This window comes from Protomyctophum bolini (assembly GCF_963924005.1).
Source record: "Protomyctophum bolini genome assembly, chromosome: 17".
NCBI lineage: Eukaryota > Metazoa > Chordata > Actinopteri > Myctophiformes > Myctophidae > Protomyctophum > Protomyctophum bolini.
In genome coordinates, this window is record NC_137878.1 from 10,429,834 (window position 1) to 10,446,322 (window position 16,489).

Here is a 16,489-nt window from a genome sequence, read left to right on the forward strand (position 1 = left end):
CACACACACACACACACACACACACACACACACACACACAAAATATGCATTCATTCGCCCATATACTGTACATCTTGAAAACCAAATCTGTGTCTGAGTGTTGTGGATGCCTATGCAAATGAGTACCACTGTGCGTATGTTTACCAATAAAAATGCAATTTCTTTCCCTCTGCGAGAACTGCATGAAATGACCCCATCTGTACCACTGTTTATACATTCATTTGTAATATTCAGGCGTCGCATAAAAGATTGCATTTATCACCGAGATGGCCAGGGAGAATCAATAGCGCTCCTGTCTGGAGAGGGAAGCAGCTATAGGATGCACTATGATAAATTGGAGAAATATACAAAAGACAAAATATGGAAGAAGGAAAAAAAGATTAATATCTAGAGGAATATTAGGATTTGACGATGCATACGGTCCCTCGATTAAATATTCAGTGTTATGTGTTTTCTATAATATTCAGGGAGCGTTGAAATTGATGGTTCCCTGCATGGGTACTTGACCTCCATAGATAGTTTGGAGAAATCCTTGCTTACAGACATTTAAATTGTAAACACAACAGAAACCCAAAGGCCATCTAAGAGATGCTGTGGTTAGTGATTTAGGGGCATTTTACTCGTGCGTGCGTGCTTGTAAAATCTACATGAAGTTTGGCCGGCTGAAAGACACTTTGATCATTTTAGATTTGAAATCAAGCACAACATCTCATGTGATTATGAAACAAAAATCCGGGGGATAGCACTTCCCACCACAATGATCTGATCACCAGAGGCACTAAAGCACCTGCTTCTGGTGGCCACTCTACCACCATCATGCACACTCCAATAAGCTCTCGAGGGAAAGGCAAGCTTCACAACATTCACCACTTATGTTTGAGGGGCACTACGCCCATGCTTTGTGCATTCGTACCATGGCATTGATTTGATTGGCTGAGCACAGAATGTGATGTATGAGGATAATACAGGCTTGGCTTCCCTGATTGGCCAACCCCGACACATCGGCTTGCATATCGTTTGTGCCACTGGCCCTATATCAGTGGTAGCACATATGACATTTACAGAACAATCCTTAACTGATGAAGTTTTGTCTACAGTTTTCCTGGTGTGTAGAATGCTGCACTGGACGGTGCATCTGAAAGGACCAGAGAGAGACTATGATCATGCTGACGTGGCAGTGGGGTACAAGGTGTACTCCTTTGGAGTCCCGGACAGGGAGACCACCATAGTGAACTATGGGGATCCAATTGCAGTCCACGTCTTTAACACAGTGTCTCTGTGCTGGATGAAGTTGCCCCCAGTGAGAACAGGAAGAGAATGTCACCTTGAGGTCCCCTCGATGCGCTGGGGATTTACAGCTGTGCTGATAGAAGATGTCATCTACATCTGGGGCGGAGGTACTTCAATGGAGTATTGCAATGTGCTTTATGGCTTTGATGTCCACACCTACAGATGGTTCAGGGCCAAGGTTTCTGGAACTGTCCCAGAGGAGAGGTGCGGCCACTCAGCTTGTGTCTTGGGCAAGATTATGTATATCTTTGGAGGACGTCACACAGGGCTGACTGGATACTGCACCAATCACGTCCACAAGTTGGACACCACCACAATGCTCTGGTCTCAAATTAACACCAAAGGCAACCCAGCACCTGCTTCGGACGGGCACTCTGCCACCATCATCGGGACAAAGATGTTTGTATTTGGTGGCCAAGGGGACGAATGCGACCACTACAACAACATCAGAGTGTTTGACACAGAGGCCAACTGCTGGCTAAACACACCTTATGCACAGTTTCTTCCAGAAGGACGAGTGTGTCATTCAGCCTTTGCCTTCAATGAAGAGCTGTACATATTTGGTGGTCGCCTTCTGAACTTGACCTTCAATGATCTGTGGAAATTCAACCCAGAGAACATCTCTTGGAAGAAGGTTCAGCCAAAGGGGAAAGTTCCATGTGGAATGTCTAGCATGGGCTGTTGCAAGGTGGGAAGTAGTATCATCCTCTTTGGAGGATACCAATACACAAACATTCTAGGCGATGTTGAGGTATCCGACCTGTACATTTTAGACCTCAGTCCTAATCTGAAAATGTTATGTAAGCTATCAGTTATTCAGTATGGTCTGAGGCAGTCAGGACTTCCACATGACATCAGGTGGGAACTGTCAGCCATGACTACCAACAGCAACAGAAAAAAGAAAAGCACACTAAATGTATGCCAAAGACCAAGTTCCAGGAAATGGAACAAAAGAAAGAGAAAGACGAGATCGCCTCTCTTAAAAAGGCTCCCTTCACTCAGATGGGAAATAAAGCATGAATGCGCTCAGTGATATGCACCAGGAAAAAAGCAGCAGATACATATACAGGAGAATAGAGAACTCGACTACCGACTGCCAGAGGAGTCATGGCTGCAAAGATCTGCAAGAACATAGACTTCTATGCTCAGTTGAGCTCCAGGAATTAAGCAGAGATGCTTTGGGAAAAGGAATGGACCATTATGAAAGATGACTTCAGGAAACTAACTGGGAGTGGGAGAGAAAAACGACTGCAAAGGTGGAGATCTTTGTGTTTTTGTTTTGTTTTTGGGAGGGCAGTTGACACAGACGGAATGACACGTGACAAGTAGTCTGATAGTACTCAGCTGCGGTAAGGGGTATAGTGTGGTACTGTAACGTCTGTTACTTGGTGATCCACAGGTGTTTTTGTTCGTTCTTTCTTTCGTTTTTCTTTCTTTCTCTCTTTCTTTCTTTCTTTCCGTTTATTTCTTTCTGCTGCTCTGTAATGTTCAAGGTATATGAGCTATGTGAGCACTGAGCAGTGTAGATATGAGCTCAGATTTGCTATAGTTACTTTCTAATGGCTTTTCAAGTTGCATCCACATTTTTTGAGGAACAGCTTTGTCCCTTTGTGACTGTGTGACTATGTTATTATGTTTAGAGTACCAATAGGGGTTGCTGTTGCACCACTCGCTTCAGACTGGTCTGATTTTAGAAAACGCACAATTCAAAAGGGTATCTCTGAATGACAAAGAGGAGGACATGTTCCTCTTTATTCAAAATGTCGGTCCGTTTGTTTGTCCTTAAGGTCTAACGGCCAAAATGTTAAATAAAGAGCACAATGTTTTGCAAGTTCCTGAAAGTGTTCCTGACTCTTTGTCATTGAGAGAGATCCCCTTTTAAACAATGAAAAGATTCTCAACCTGACAGAGAATATGTAGGACCAGAACACACAACTCAAAAATCTACATAGTGTTGCGAGAGTGAGTTTTGGCACACATTTAGAGCACATTTAAAAACCAAACCCAGAGAACTGCAGCAGAAAGAATAGCAGCACACTTAAATAAATGCCAGAGACCAAGTTGCAGGAACATAAAACCATGCACTCTACTGTAGCTTGTTCCACAGCTTGGGGGATACAGCGGAAAACCATCAGTCGGGGTAGACTGATGGTCTTTGGGTCAACAACAAACCTCATGCAAACATTACAATTATGAATAAATCAACAAACAACAAAATACAGGGAGCCAGTGGTGTGACGTGTGAGGAATGAATGGGAGAGATTATGTGCTCACATTTGCGAGCCAAGGTTAGTGATGAATGTTGATTTCCAGAGAAACCAGGCGTAAAGTAAGAGGCATCACAGGATCCAAACAACATGTCCTCAGTTTTGCTTTCACGAAAATGTTAAGGGCCAACATCTGATCAATCAATACTATTCTTTACTACTTGTACTATAACTTTATACATAAAGCCTGAGTCCTTTAGTGTTAATGGACTGTAAAAAAAAATCACACCCATGTGAAATGAGTGGTGCCTTTCATCATGATGGTGTATAACATACGACGAATTAGACCGCTCCTCACCCAGGAATGAGCCCAGCTCCTAATCCAGACAACAGTCTTGTCAAAACTCGACTATTGTAACTCCCTCCTTACTGGCCTACCAGCATGTGCACTTAAGCCTCTCCAACTGATCCAAAATGCCGCAGCTCGTTTGGTCTTCAACCAGCCAAAATTCTCACATGTCTCCCCCCTGCTCCGCTCCCTCCACTGGCTCCCGGTCGCTGCCCGCACAGAATACAAAACTCTGATGCTGGCATTCAAAGCAGCCAAAGATATGGCTCCCCCATATCCTGCAAGTATGATTGAACCCTACAAACCCTCCCGCACACTCAGATCAGCCAACGCAGGGAAGCTGGAAGTACCCTCACTAAAAACGCCGGGACAACACTCCACACGTCCCAAACCCTAAATATCTTATTTTGTGTGTACTACTAACTAAATACAATAGAGTGTATGCGCATGACATTGCATACATGTACATCCAAAGTAGTAAAGTATTCTGATTGCATTAAACTCAACATTAAACTCACCTTGCCGCTAACTTTTCCACTCAATTTGGCACTCACTGCATGTGCTTAAACAACATTAAACTCACCTTGCCACTCACTTTTCCACTCAATTTGGCACTCACTGCATGTGCTTAAACAACATTAAACTCACCTTGCCACTCACTTTTCCACTCCATTTGGCACTCACTGCTATATGACAGAGTCAAGCTGGAATACAAGAACAGCTTGATTATAGCCTGATTGGCTATAATCTTTTTTTCACCTTTGCAATTTGGACAATGTTGATTTATTGTGCATGAGACCCTGCTGGATGTTATTGGATTGACTTGTGTGTTCTATCAGGTCGATATGAACCTCAACCGATACTTGACATACAGCACACACCGACTACGTATCTGGGTTTACTCAAATGGAAACAGGTTCAAGATTGCATGGGTGCAGTTATTTGCATACTGTATATTCTACTTTGGATATGTCCTCTTACAACTCCTTGAAAGCCTGTAACTTGAATTCAAATGAAAGCTCCATCAGTCCAGACTGTAAGTACCAATATCATGTCTATATCATATCATATCATGTACCATGTCTTCCCCCTACTGTATAATTCATCTATTTGAAACCTTGAAATCAGAGCATCAATAACGGTAGTAATAGTAATGTGTAATGTGTAATGTGCGTGTGTGTGTGTGCGTGCAGTTTTTCATTTGTCCAGGGTGTGGGCATACCCATTTGCATGACTTTGACTTCCCAGGATCTAACTTTGAGATTTTGAGATCTTATTACCTTGAACGTTGCCGTAGAAAATGCGCTCAGAATCCAAGATGCCATGTCTATATCTCTGAATGACAAAGAGGAGGACCTGTTGCTCTTTATTCAACATTTCGGTCCGTTTGTTTGTCCTTAAGGTCTAACGGCCAAAATGTTCAACCAGCCAAAATTCTCACATGTCTCCCCCCTGCTCCGCTCCCTCCACTGGCTCCCGGTCGCTGCCCGCACAGAATACAAAACTTTGATGCTGGCATTCAAAGCAGCCAAAGGTATGGCTCCCCCATATCTTGCAAGTATGATTGAACCCTACACAAACCCTCCCGCACACTCAGATCAGCCAACGCAGGGAAGCTGGAAGTACCCTCACTAAAAACGCCGGGACAGCGCTCCACACGTCCCAAACCCTAAATATCTTATTTTGTGTGTACTACTAACTAACTACAATAGAGTGTATGCGCATGACATTGCATACATGTACATCCAAAGTAGTAAAGCATTCCGATTGCATTAAACAACATTAAACTCGCCTTGCCGCTAACTTTTCCACTCAATTTGGCACTCGCTGCATGTGCTTAAACAACATTAAACTCACCTTGCCACTCACTTTTCCACTCCATTTGGCACTCACTGCTATATGACAGAGTCAAGCTGGAATACAAGAACAGCTTGATTATAGCCTGATTGGCTATAATCTTTTTTTCACCTTTGCAATTTGGACAATGTTGATTTATTGTGCATGAGACCCTGCTGGATGTTATTGGATTGACTTGTGTGTTCTATCAGGTCAATATGAACCTCAACCGATACTTGACATACAGCACACCGACTACGTATCTGGGTTTACTCAAATGAAAACGGGTTCAAGACTGCATGGGTGCAGTTATTTGCATACTGTATATTCTACTTTGGATATGTCCTCTTACAACTCCTTGAAAGCCTGTAACTTGAATTTAAATGAAAGCTCCATCAGTCCAGACTGTAAGTACCAATATCATGTCTATATCATATCATATCATATCATATCATGTACCATGTCTCCCCCCTACTGTATAATGCATCTATTTGAAACCTTGAAATCAGAGCATCAATAACGGTAGTAATAGTAATGTGTAATGTGTAATGTGCGTGTGTGTGTGTGTGTGTGTGTGTGTGTGCGCGTGCAGTTTTCCATTTGTCCAGGGTGTGGGCATACCCATTTGCATGACTTTGACTTCCCAGGATCTAACTTTGAGATTTTGAGATCTTATTACCTTGAACGTTGCCATAGAAAATGCGCTCAGAATCCAAGATGCCATGTCTATATCTCTGAATGACAAAGAGGAGGACCTGTTGCTCTTTATTCAACATTTCGGTTCGTTTGTTTGTCCTTAAGGTCTAACGGCCAAAATGTTCAACCAGCCAAAATTCTTACATGTCTCCTCCCTGCTCCACTCCCTCCACTGGCTCCCGGTCGCTGCCCGCACAGAATACAAAACTTTGATGCTGGCATTCAAAGCAACCAAAGGTATGTCTCCCCCATATCTTGCAAGTATGATTGAACCCTACAAACCCTCCCGCACACTCAGATCAGCCAACGCAGGGAAGCTGGAAGTACCCTCACTAAAAACGCCGGGACAACGCTCCACACGTCCCAAACCCTAAATATCTTATTTTGTGTGCACTACTAACTAACTACAATAGAGTGTATGCGCATGACATTGCATACATGTACATCCAAAGTAGTAAAGTATTCTGATTGCATTAAACAACATTAAACTCACCTTGCCGCTAACTTTTCCACTCAATTTGGCACTCACTGCATGTGCTTAAACGACATTAAACTCACCTTGCCACTCACTTTTCCACTCCATTTGGCACTCACTGCTATATGACAGAGTCAAGCTGGAATACAAGAACAGCTTGATTATAGCCTGATTGGCTATAATCTTTTTTTCACCTTTGCAATTTGGACAATGTTGATCTATTGTGCATGAGACCCTGCTGGATGTTATTGGATTGACTTGTGTGTTCTATCAGGTCAATATGAACCTCAACCGATACTTGACATACAGCACACCGACTACGTATCTGGGTTTACTCAAATGGAAACGGGTTCAAGATTGCATGGGTGCAGTTATTTGCATACTGTATATTCTACTTTGGATATGTCCTCTTACAACTCCTTGAAAGCCTGTAACTTGAATTCAAATGAAAGCTCCATCAGTCCAGACTGTAAGTACCAATATCATGTCTATATCATATCATATCATATCATGTACCATGTCTCCCCCCTACTGTATAATGCATCTATTTGAAACCTTGAAATCAGAGCATCAATAACGGTAGTAATAGTAATGTGTAATGTGCGTGTGTGTGTGTGTGTGCGTGCAGTTTTTCATTTGTCCAGGGTGTGGGCATACCCATTTGCATGACTTTGACTTCCCAGGATCTAACTTTGAGATTTTGAGATCTTATTACCTTGAACGTTGCCATAGAAAATGCGCTCAGAATCCAAGATGCCATGTCTATATCTCTGAATGACAAAGAGGAGGACCTGTTGTTCTTTATTCAACATTTCGGTCCGTTTGGCCAAAATGTTCAACCAGCCAAAATTCTCACATGTCTCCCCCCTGCTCCACTCCCTCCACTGGCTCCCGGTCGCTGCCCGCACAGAATACAAAACTTTGATGCTGGCATTCAAAGCAACCAAAGGTATGGCTCCCCCATATCTTGCAAGTATGATTGAACCCTACAAACCCTCCCGCACACTCAGATCAGCCAACGCAGGGAAGCTGGAAGTACCCTCACTAAAAACGCCGGGACAACGCTCCACACGTCCCAAACCCTAAATATCTTATTTTGTGTGTACTACTAACTAACTACAATAGAGTGTATGCGCATGGCATTGCATACATGTACATCCAAAGTAGTAAAATATTCTGATTGCATTAAACAACATTAAACTCGCCTTGCCGCTAACTTTTCCACTCAATTTGGCACTCACTGCATGTGCTTAAACAACATTAAACTCACCTTGCCACTCACTTTTCCACTCCATTTGGCACTCACTGCTATATGACAGAGTCAAGCTGGAATACAAGAACAGCTTGATTATAGCCTGATTGGCTATAATCTTTTTTTCACCTTTGCAATTTGGACAATGTTGATCTATTGTGCATGAGACCCTGCTGGATGTTGTTGGATTGACTTGTGTGTTCTATCAGGTCGATATGAACCTGCATGGGTGCAGTTATTTGCATACTGTATATTCTACTTTGGATATGTCCTCTTACAACTCCTTGAAACCTTGAAATTCAAATGAAAGTTCCATCAGTCCAGACTGTAAGACAGAACAACCCTCTATCAGGTATGTTTCAGAGATATAAAACAAATACAAGTTTATTAAATTTATTTGATTCATTTAATGACATTAAAAGTAAGAGATTGAAACGGTCAGAGTAAACATTGAATCAAATTACTATTTGCTTGCATTATAAGGTCCAGGAACCTTTTTTAATTTTATCAATGGCTATGTTGTTCATTTTACTAAATGATACACGCACGTGCACACACCTATATACCTACAGTATGTATATGTGTGTGTGGTTCTGCACTTGAGTCCAACACGAAAAATTGCTGAACTACAAGTTCAGAATGCGTGGAATCTGCATTGTGACCTATTTGATCGGCTATTTGGGCTACTATTCTATAACATTTTATTGAAATGTGAAGAATGATTACAAGGTTTGTGCCTGCGTTGTGAGAAGTGTTGTATATATCAGCCAACCTTGCTCACATGAAGTGCCGTGTTATTATTTTCTTGATAGTCAGTGTGTGTCATGTCAACATATATGTTGAATTATGACACCACATGATAAGAACAATTCCAACCAACATACAGTAATGATAATGTAACGCTTTTTGTTCAGAGTAAAAGCTTGTTGTTTTGTTGTACATTTCACAATAGGGGGCTGCAGCTAGAGGCAAAAATGTTTGGGAGACCTTAATGGAAGAGTTTGCCCTATAAGTAATGCTTTGCTCGATCTGCCTCTGAACCAACCAACACAGCATTTGACAAGGTTTCAGGTGAACTTCAGCATAAATCTGGATGGAGGCTTATTGGAGTCTAATGGGTATGCTCTCTTTGTGTGGACTCTCACTCGGTCTAAACGGTAATACATTTTTTTTTATTTAGCTCTCTAACCAGTACTGTATAATGCATCTATTTGAAACCTTGAAATCAGAGCATCAATAACGGTAGTAATAGTAATGTGTAATGTGTCATGTGCGTGTGTGTGTGTGCGTGCGTGTGGTTTTTCATTTGTCCAGGGTGTGGGCATACCCATTTGCATGACTTTGACTTCCCAGGATCTGACTTTGAGATTTTGAGATCTTATGACCTTGAACGTTGCCAGAGAAAATGCGCTCAGAACCCAAGATGCCATGTCTATACTCTGGTGTAAGTTCAGGGTTTTAACCACCATTTTAAGCAAGTTCTCAAAATCTATAAATTGCTATAAATCAGTCATAACAGTAAAACATATTTGCCTACTGTAGATTTAGTCATTTCTTAGCTGTTCAAGGCCTAGTCAGACCTGATCATTCATGACAAATGGAAATGGTGCATTTACGTGCATATACTGTAGTGCCATTCTTCAAGGTGTGTTACTGTCACCCATTCACACACACATTCACATACTGACGGCGGGAGCCTCATCGGAAGCAATTAGGGGTTAAGAAGCGTCTTGCTCAAGGACACTTCCATATGCAGCCAGGAGGAGCCAGGAATCCAAACCAGGAAGCATCCGAATCCCAGTTGGCTGCTCTGCCTCTTGAGCTACAGTACTTACTCCCGCCCAATGATGTACAGTAATGGCAATTCAAGTTTCTGACACAGTATTCATTCCATATGTTGATCTGACCCCATGCCAAAGCGCCAGCCCAGCAGTCTGCCGTCACCCAGGCGGATGCGTGCACACGTCTTACTGGTCTGTTTAGCCTAAGCAATTTAACCACCGTGTCTCTATTTTGGGCGTGCCAATATAGGCAGAGGTTACATGATTAATGTATTCACTGAACTTTACTATAGGAGTCTAGGAGCATTTGACATTTTGATTTGCCAGCTCTTACTTTCTCCAGGAACAATAATTGCTACCTGAAGCACTTCACCTCTGGACGGATCCCCACTATGACTCCATCTCCGGGTGCAACCGCTGGCTACCCTCTGAAATACTGCCTTTGTGGTAGGAGCACGACCATGCATGTTATACCTTCTGTTTAGCCCACACACCATATATACTACTATGTTAGTATATGTTCAACGAGAACATCACCCAATCCTATTCTCCCGTAACCAGACAATCAGAGAACACTGCCAACATATCTACTCTAAATTCATGAATGGACTTGGAAAACCAGCCGTAACAAACTGCTTTGAAAAGTGGTGCCATCCCTCTTCATTGATTTTTATGATGTAATATATATATTAAAAAAAATTGAGTTAGCTAAATTCCTAACTGCTTCAAAGATATGGAGCGTTAGCTAAATCATTCTGAAATGGGCCATTTTTATTTATTGTAAATATAATGCTCCACGCCGAAAACAGCAGATGGACAAGCTCACACAGCGTATTGCGACGTTATGCCTTGTGAGTGAGAATTACACTCTGTCTCCTAACAGCATCGCGGGATACGTGCAACATAAAGTACCACTACGTGAACCAGGAGAAGCCATGGACTGAAGCCCAGCATTACTGCAGAGAACACTTCAAGGACTTGGCCACCGTTATAAATGAAGATACCATGGCTGAAGTGATAGGCGTAACAGGAAATAGTCCAAACTTCTGGATTGGGCTTCATGGCAGCTGGGAATGGTGTCTAAAGGACTTTTATGGTGATGGAGAGGCCGACTTCAGATATTGGAAAGATGGTGACCCAGATGTTACTAATGAGCAGGCTTGTGCCCTGATAGAGAAAAGCAAGAATTGGATAGACACTCCCTGCACAAAACTTTACGTGGTGATATGCTACAGCAATGGTGAGACACAACCTTTCACAGTAGAGTTGAAACTGTATATGAACTTATCATGTTAAACCCCTCTCAATCTGATATAATAACCGATTATCATATTAATTTAATTATCCATTGTATTATACACATTTGATCTAAGATGCGATGCTATGCTTTCACGCTATTATTCTTTGTGTGTCCAACAGCTTCTAACAAAAGCATACTGGTGGACACCCCGATGAGCTGGTTTGATGGCCAGAAATACTGCAGGGAGAAATACACGGACCTGACCAGCATTCGAAACGAAGAAGAGAACAATGAAGCCTCCAGTTTATTGGACGCGACCGAAGCAACACAAGCGTGGATCGGCTTGCAGAGAAACTGGGTGTGGTCTGACGAGCTCGACTCGCCATACAGGAAGTGGGGTCAATTGCAGCCAGGCGGCAGGCACGAGAAGATGTCGTGTGCGTCCGTTTCGAATGAGAAATGGAAAAATACTAACTGTGCAAAGATGCTTCCTTTTGTCTGTTACGAAGGTGAGTTCTCTTGAGAAGAAGTGGAGGAAAAAGTACTCAATTGTTTTACTTAAGTAAAAGTATCAATACTGCAATGTAGATGTGCTCCGTTACAAGTAGAAGTCCCGATTTCAAAATGTACTTGAGTAAAAGTATCAGCATCAAAATGTACTTAAAGTACTCATATGTTGCTGAATGTCCCGTGTTCAAAATGTGTGCAAAATCTTTTGAAAATAGCCGATCTTACAAGCTCACAATGCGCATCGCAATGCATTGTGAGCTTGTACATCTGCTTTTTTCAAATGGCCAAAATGTATAGGGTTGATGTGGTTAATGTTTTCTAATAAAAATGTAAATGTTCAAAGTGACTAGTAACTAAAGTTTTTAAATAATTTTAGTGGAGTAAAAGTAAAAGTTTTGGCTCTGAGATGTATAGTGGAGTAGAAGGAAATATTCAAGTAAACTACAAATACCTCAGAATTGTACTTAAGTGCAGTACTTAAATGTACTTATAGTTACTTTCCACCACTAGAAGAAGCCATGTGCCTCTGTTTTGAAAATAGAGTAAAGTACTGACTGTGTACAGAGAAGCATTATTTTGTTTGTTGTGAAGGTGAGTGCATGTTGTTAATTCACCATTTTAAATAATGCACATAAGCAAGTTTGTTATTCATGTCCTCACTGTATTGCATTACTGCTTGTTTTTTAATGTTGTTGCCTTGCCTTTCTTTTATTCTCCATTTTTCTGTAAAGCACTTTGAGCTGCATTTCATGTCATGAAAGGTGCTATACAAATAAAGTTTTATTATTATTATTATTAAGTGCGTGCATGCATTATAATAATGCAGAATATTAATAGGGTAATAGTTATAAGTGTAGTTTGAAGGACTGACCAGCGCTGCTTTATCCATTCAGTCGTTCCAGGTGTTATGAAGAGGGTGGTGAAGATCCAGCTGAGTCGTGCAGGAAGCTCGTTGACCCTGAATGAACCAGCCACCCGGGAGGCCATCTTGGAGCAGGTGAGTGATGTCACGTGGGATCACATTCAGAGATCCTCTCTGTTTGGACGACATAATGACAGTGATAGTCAACCCTCTTCATTTCAAGGACCCGCAGTCTCATCATGCATTAGGCCACAGATATATGTACGCACCATTTGATATGAATATGATTCTATTTATCTCAGAGACCCCAGTACAACACTGTAAACTCCTGTGTTCATTAATCTCGGGGAGTGTACAAATGGAACAAAATGGACCCGCGGGCTCATACATTTTGAAAGATACATTTATAACATAAATAAAACACCTGTGACCTTCGAATGTAAGCAAGGAGAAGGCTGGCTTCTCTTTGCACAGTATCTGTCATAGGCCTCACTCACACCTTTACAACAGACTGATGTATGCTTGTTGTATATACAAAGGGTGTGATCCATCTTGCCCCAATGCATTTCCAATGGGAGTCACATGGTTTGACCCAACATTTGTGTTGTATGAGGGGGAGGGGGGCAGTCGAAACACAGCCGAAAGCCATACAACAGCTTGTAGTCCAAAATGTTGTATCAAACCATGTGACTTCCATTGGAAATGCATTGGGGCGGCCATGACACTTACATGTTGCTTACATCTAGAATGCATCAATGTTGTATGCTAGATCGAAAGGTGTGAGTGAGGCCATACTAGGCGGCTCTTTGGATGCCCAGACGACTTATCTACCCATTCAGCTACAGTATGACTCACGGCTACATGCTAGCAATGCAGGCCCATAGAGTATCTGAAATACGTTCATACATGATGCATCGAATGTAAAACAAACATATACAAGGCTTACCAAAATTAGCCCACGCTATCTAAATGCATACAGTACATTTCTCTAAATATTTCTTTCAGGTCAAGAACAGAATGGCAGAACAAGGACATCATGGAGAGTTAAAGATGAGCTGGAAGATCCAGCCAGATGGAAAGATCTTCCACAAGAAAGATGTCTGTGAAGATGATTCAGAATAGTTGAAAGTAGAGTCTCAATGCTAAGTTCAAACTATAGACACGAGACATATATAATTAAATTAGCTCAGCATCTCATTTTCAAGAGTCAGGTACAGCTTCAAGTAAGCAGGGCACCTAAAATAAATGCATTCATAAATGAAGAGAAACCAGTGTACAGTAGTTGCCCTCTTGCTTTAGGCTGCAGCCAAGTGAGTGATTTGTACATGAGGCAGTACGGGTGGGTATCATATGGGCATACTCTATACATTTAAGAATGTTTATTTGCGTGTGCACGTGCTTCAAGTATGATTGTATGGTTGTATAGAACTACATTTGATCACTCTTAAGCTTTTTAATAATATAGATTGTGTGTGTGTGTGTGTGTGTGTGTGTGTGTGTGTGCGTGCGTGCATGTTTTCTCGTGCACATTTACTTTTCTTCTCATGTGGAAAGTGTCATTTATCAGTTTATGCATATAGCATTTACCAGTTTGTACAACATCTGAGATCAATGTTTTCTATCTATATCTTATATCTTGTTTTGCTTTGTATCAGTTATGATTGTGCAATTGTACTTTTATCTGTGTGCTCAATAAACTATAATTTACGATGTACTTTAGCAGATCATGTTCTCCAGAGCGACTTACTGTACAAGTTAATGTAAGTAAAGGACAATGCATATTAATGGACGTCACATGGACGTAAATACACCGGATATAGCACAGTTGCTAATTTTCATCCGCAGTCCTCACAGGAAACACAAAACAGACAGGCAAACAGTGGAATACATTTACATAACATTACATAGGGAACACAGCATAAAAAATAAATACACCTAAAATAATCATGAATGGTTGCAGCTTTGGTTTTTAAGCAACCATTTTTTTCAGATTGTATTTTAAAGAGGGAAATGTAGCACAATCCCTCATACGCAGAGGAAGGCCATTCCATGCTACACAACCCTGTACTGAGAGGACATTTTGGCCAAATGTTGTTTGACTTCGCAGTCTTGACTTCGTTGTTTGACTTCGCAGTTTGACTTCGCAGTCTCCTCGAGTGGTTGCTCTGGTACTGATTCCCCTATCAGGCTTCACACACACAGGCCAACAAACGATATAGAGTAAATTGGCACCTAGACTGCCAAGAAAAACTGTTACTCAAAGAAACTAGGATGCCACGTAAACAAATCAGACCTAGCATAAACAACATTGCAAACTACAACAAAACATTTTTTAGCATTTGTAGTAATACTGTACCCTGAAGAAGGCATCCTGCTTGCCAAAACGTTGGTTTAATAAAGTTTCTAGCATTGTGACTATGAGCTAGTGCGGGCTAGGCTCTATCCCTTTCTTAGTCAAAGTTTTATCTCCTGCGGTCAGCACCTCCCCACTACTGGTGTGCGCTCCTACCTTTTTGTTTGTAGCATTTGTACTAGTCAAACATTATTATAGGTATTAATCATAATTATGGTATCTAAATAACATAGGCTACCATGACACAGTTGACATACTGTATGATGATGATGTCACATGACAGTAACCACAGTAACCACACAGACTAATGCTAGACTATAGTCTTGCACACATAGGCACGTGTTGGAGCGGTTAGCACCGCTCACAATTATGGACATAGTGAACCGTCACGTGACCCATTGGTATCCTTGTAGACCCGTTTTTAACACACCTTTTGGCTTTTTGGAACTTCCAGTCAGGAAATGAAACAAGAAACGACTGCTATTGGCTGCAACCCCAGCGAGGGCAGGACTTCACTCGGTAGACCCAGTAGAAGCCCTAGAAACAAACCCTACTTTATCATTAACAATTAAAAACAACGTATTATGAAATAGGCAATACAATCAAGTGTAAAGTCCAAAACCTTGGAGGTTAATGGAGGCTATTATGCTTCCGCAGTCTTCAGGCACTGAAATAGCTACATCTGCTGGGAACTGGGAACTGCAAGTAATTTCGTTCTTCCGCATAAGCTTCAATTTCAAGAGCTCTCCGATGCTCACCGATTTTGAGACTTATGGCTGAATATTGACACGATGAGACTGATTTAAGCTGCCCGTGTCTAAACTGCTTGTTGAGGTCTGAAGAGAAGAACTCCATGGTGGCATTTACTGGCGTGCAGATTTGATTAATTCTCATCACATGTTGAACTTTTGAGCCAGCACCCAGTCTAGTAGGACTGGTGTGGGAGTGTTTGTGTGTGTGTGTGTGTGTGTGTGTTATGCTTTTTCCTCAAAGGTTTAAGGCCATCCATTCTTTGATGTCCCTAAGACATCACAGGCAATCACACAATACAATCATGGAGCTGGTATCAATTGTGAGTCATCTGCATAAAAATGATAAGAAATGTCATGTAAAAAAAAAAGCAATCCCAGAGGGAGACCATACGGGGGAAAAGATGAGAAGATGGAAAATTCACCCAGAGGTGCCCAAATTAGGTTTTGACTTGCATCATCCAAGGAATCCAGGGAAAATACATTTAGATTATATGACCTATGGTTCAAGTCCAAATGTTAAGTGGGCTGGTATAACACCACCATGAATCATATTATTATATTTTAAAAATACACGCGCATATACACACACACACACACACACACACACACACACACACACACACACATCATACATGGACACAAAAGGACAGACTGAGGTTAAACCGGGTGCTGTGACAACGGAGCGTGTATTGCAGATACTATAGGGTGGTGAAAATTATTCTCGATTTTCAATTTTCCCAACTTGCATCGTTCCCAAGTCGGCCGGTGTTCCCAAGTAGGCTGGTGCCTACGTGGGAACGCTGCCGGGAACAGGTCTAGTATAGTACCTGTAGGCCTACTTATTTATTTTTTTGTAAAATAAATTAAAACATCTAATGAATATAGG

At 41.6% G+C, this 16,489-nt stretch overlaps 2 protein-coding genes across 2 annotated transcripts; both read left to right on the top strand.

The window, feature by feature from the left end:
- Positions 1–1,114: 1,114 nt before the first annotated feature.
- On the top strand, positions 1,115–3,083 carry LOC308331592 (kelch domain-containing protein 3-like; the record flags this gene model as incomplete). The annotated part of the gene is made up of 2 exons (XM_080787076.1): positions 1,115–2,041; positions 3,078–3,083. The coding sequence occupies 2 exons, from the start codon at positions 1,115–1,117 to the stop codon at positions 3,081–3,083; spliced, it is 933 nt and encodes a 310-aa protein (XP_080643202.1).
- Positions 3,084–10,244: 7,161 nt separating this feature from the next.
- LOC308331518 (putative C-type lectin domain family 20 member A) lies at positions 10,245–14,018 on the top strand. Its single transcript, XM_080786980.1, has 5 exons — positions 10,245–10,333; positions 10,770–11,126; positions 11,306–11,635; positions 12,530–12,633; positions 13,504–14,018. Exons 1-5 carry the CDS (start codon positions 10,279–10,281, stop codon positions 13,618–13,620), a joined length of 963 nt encoding a protein of 320 aa, XP_080643106.1. The 5' UTR covers positions 10,245–10,278; the 3' UTR covers positions 13,621–14,018.
- Positions 14,019–16,489: the final 2,471 nt, after the last annotated feature.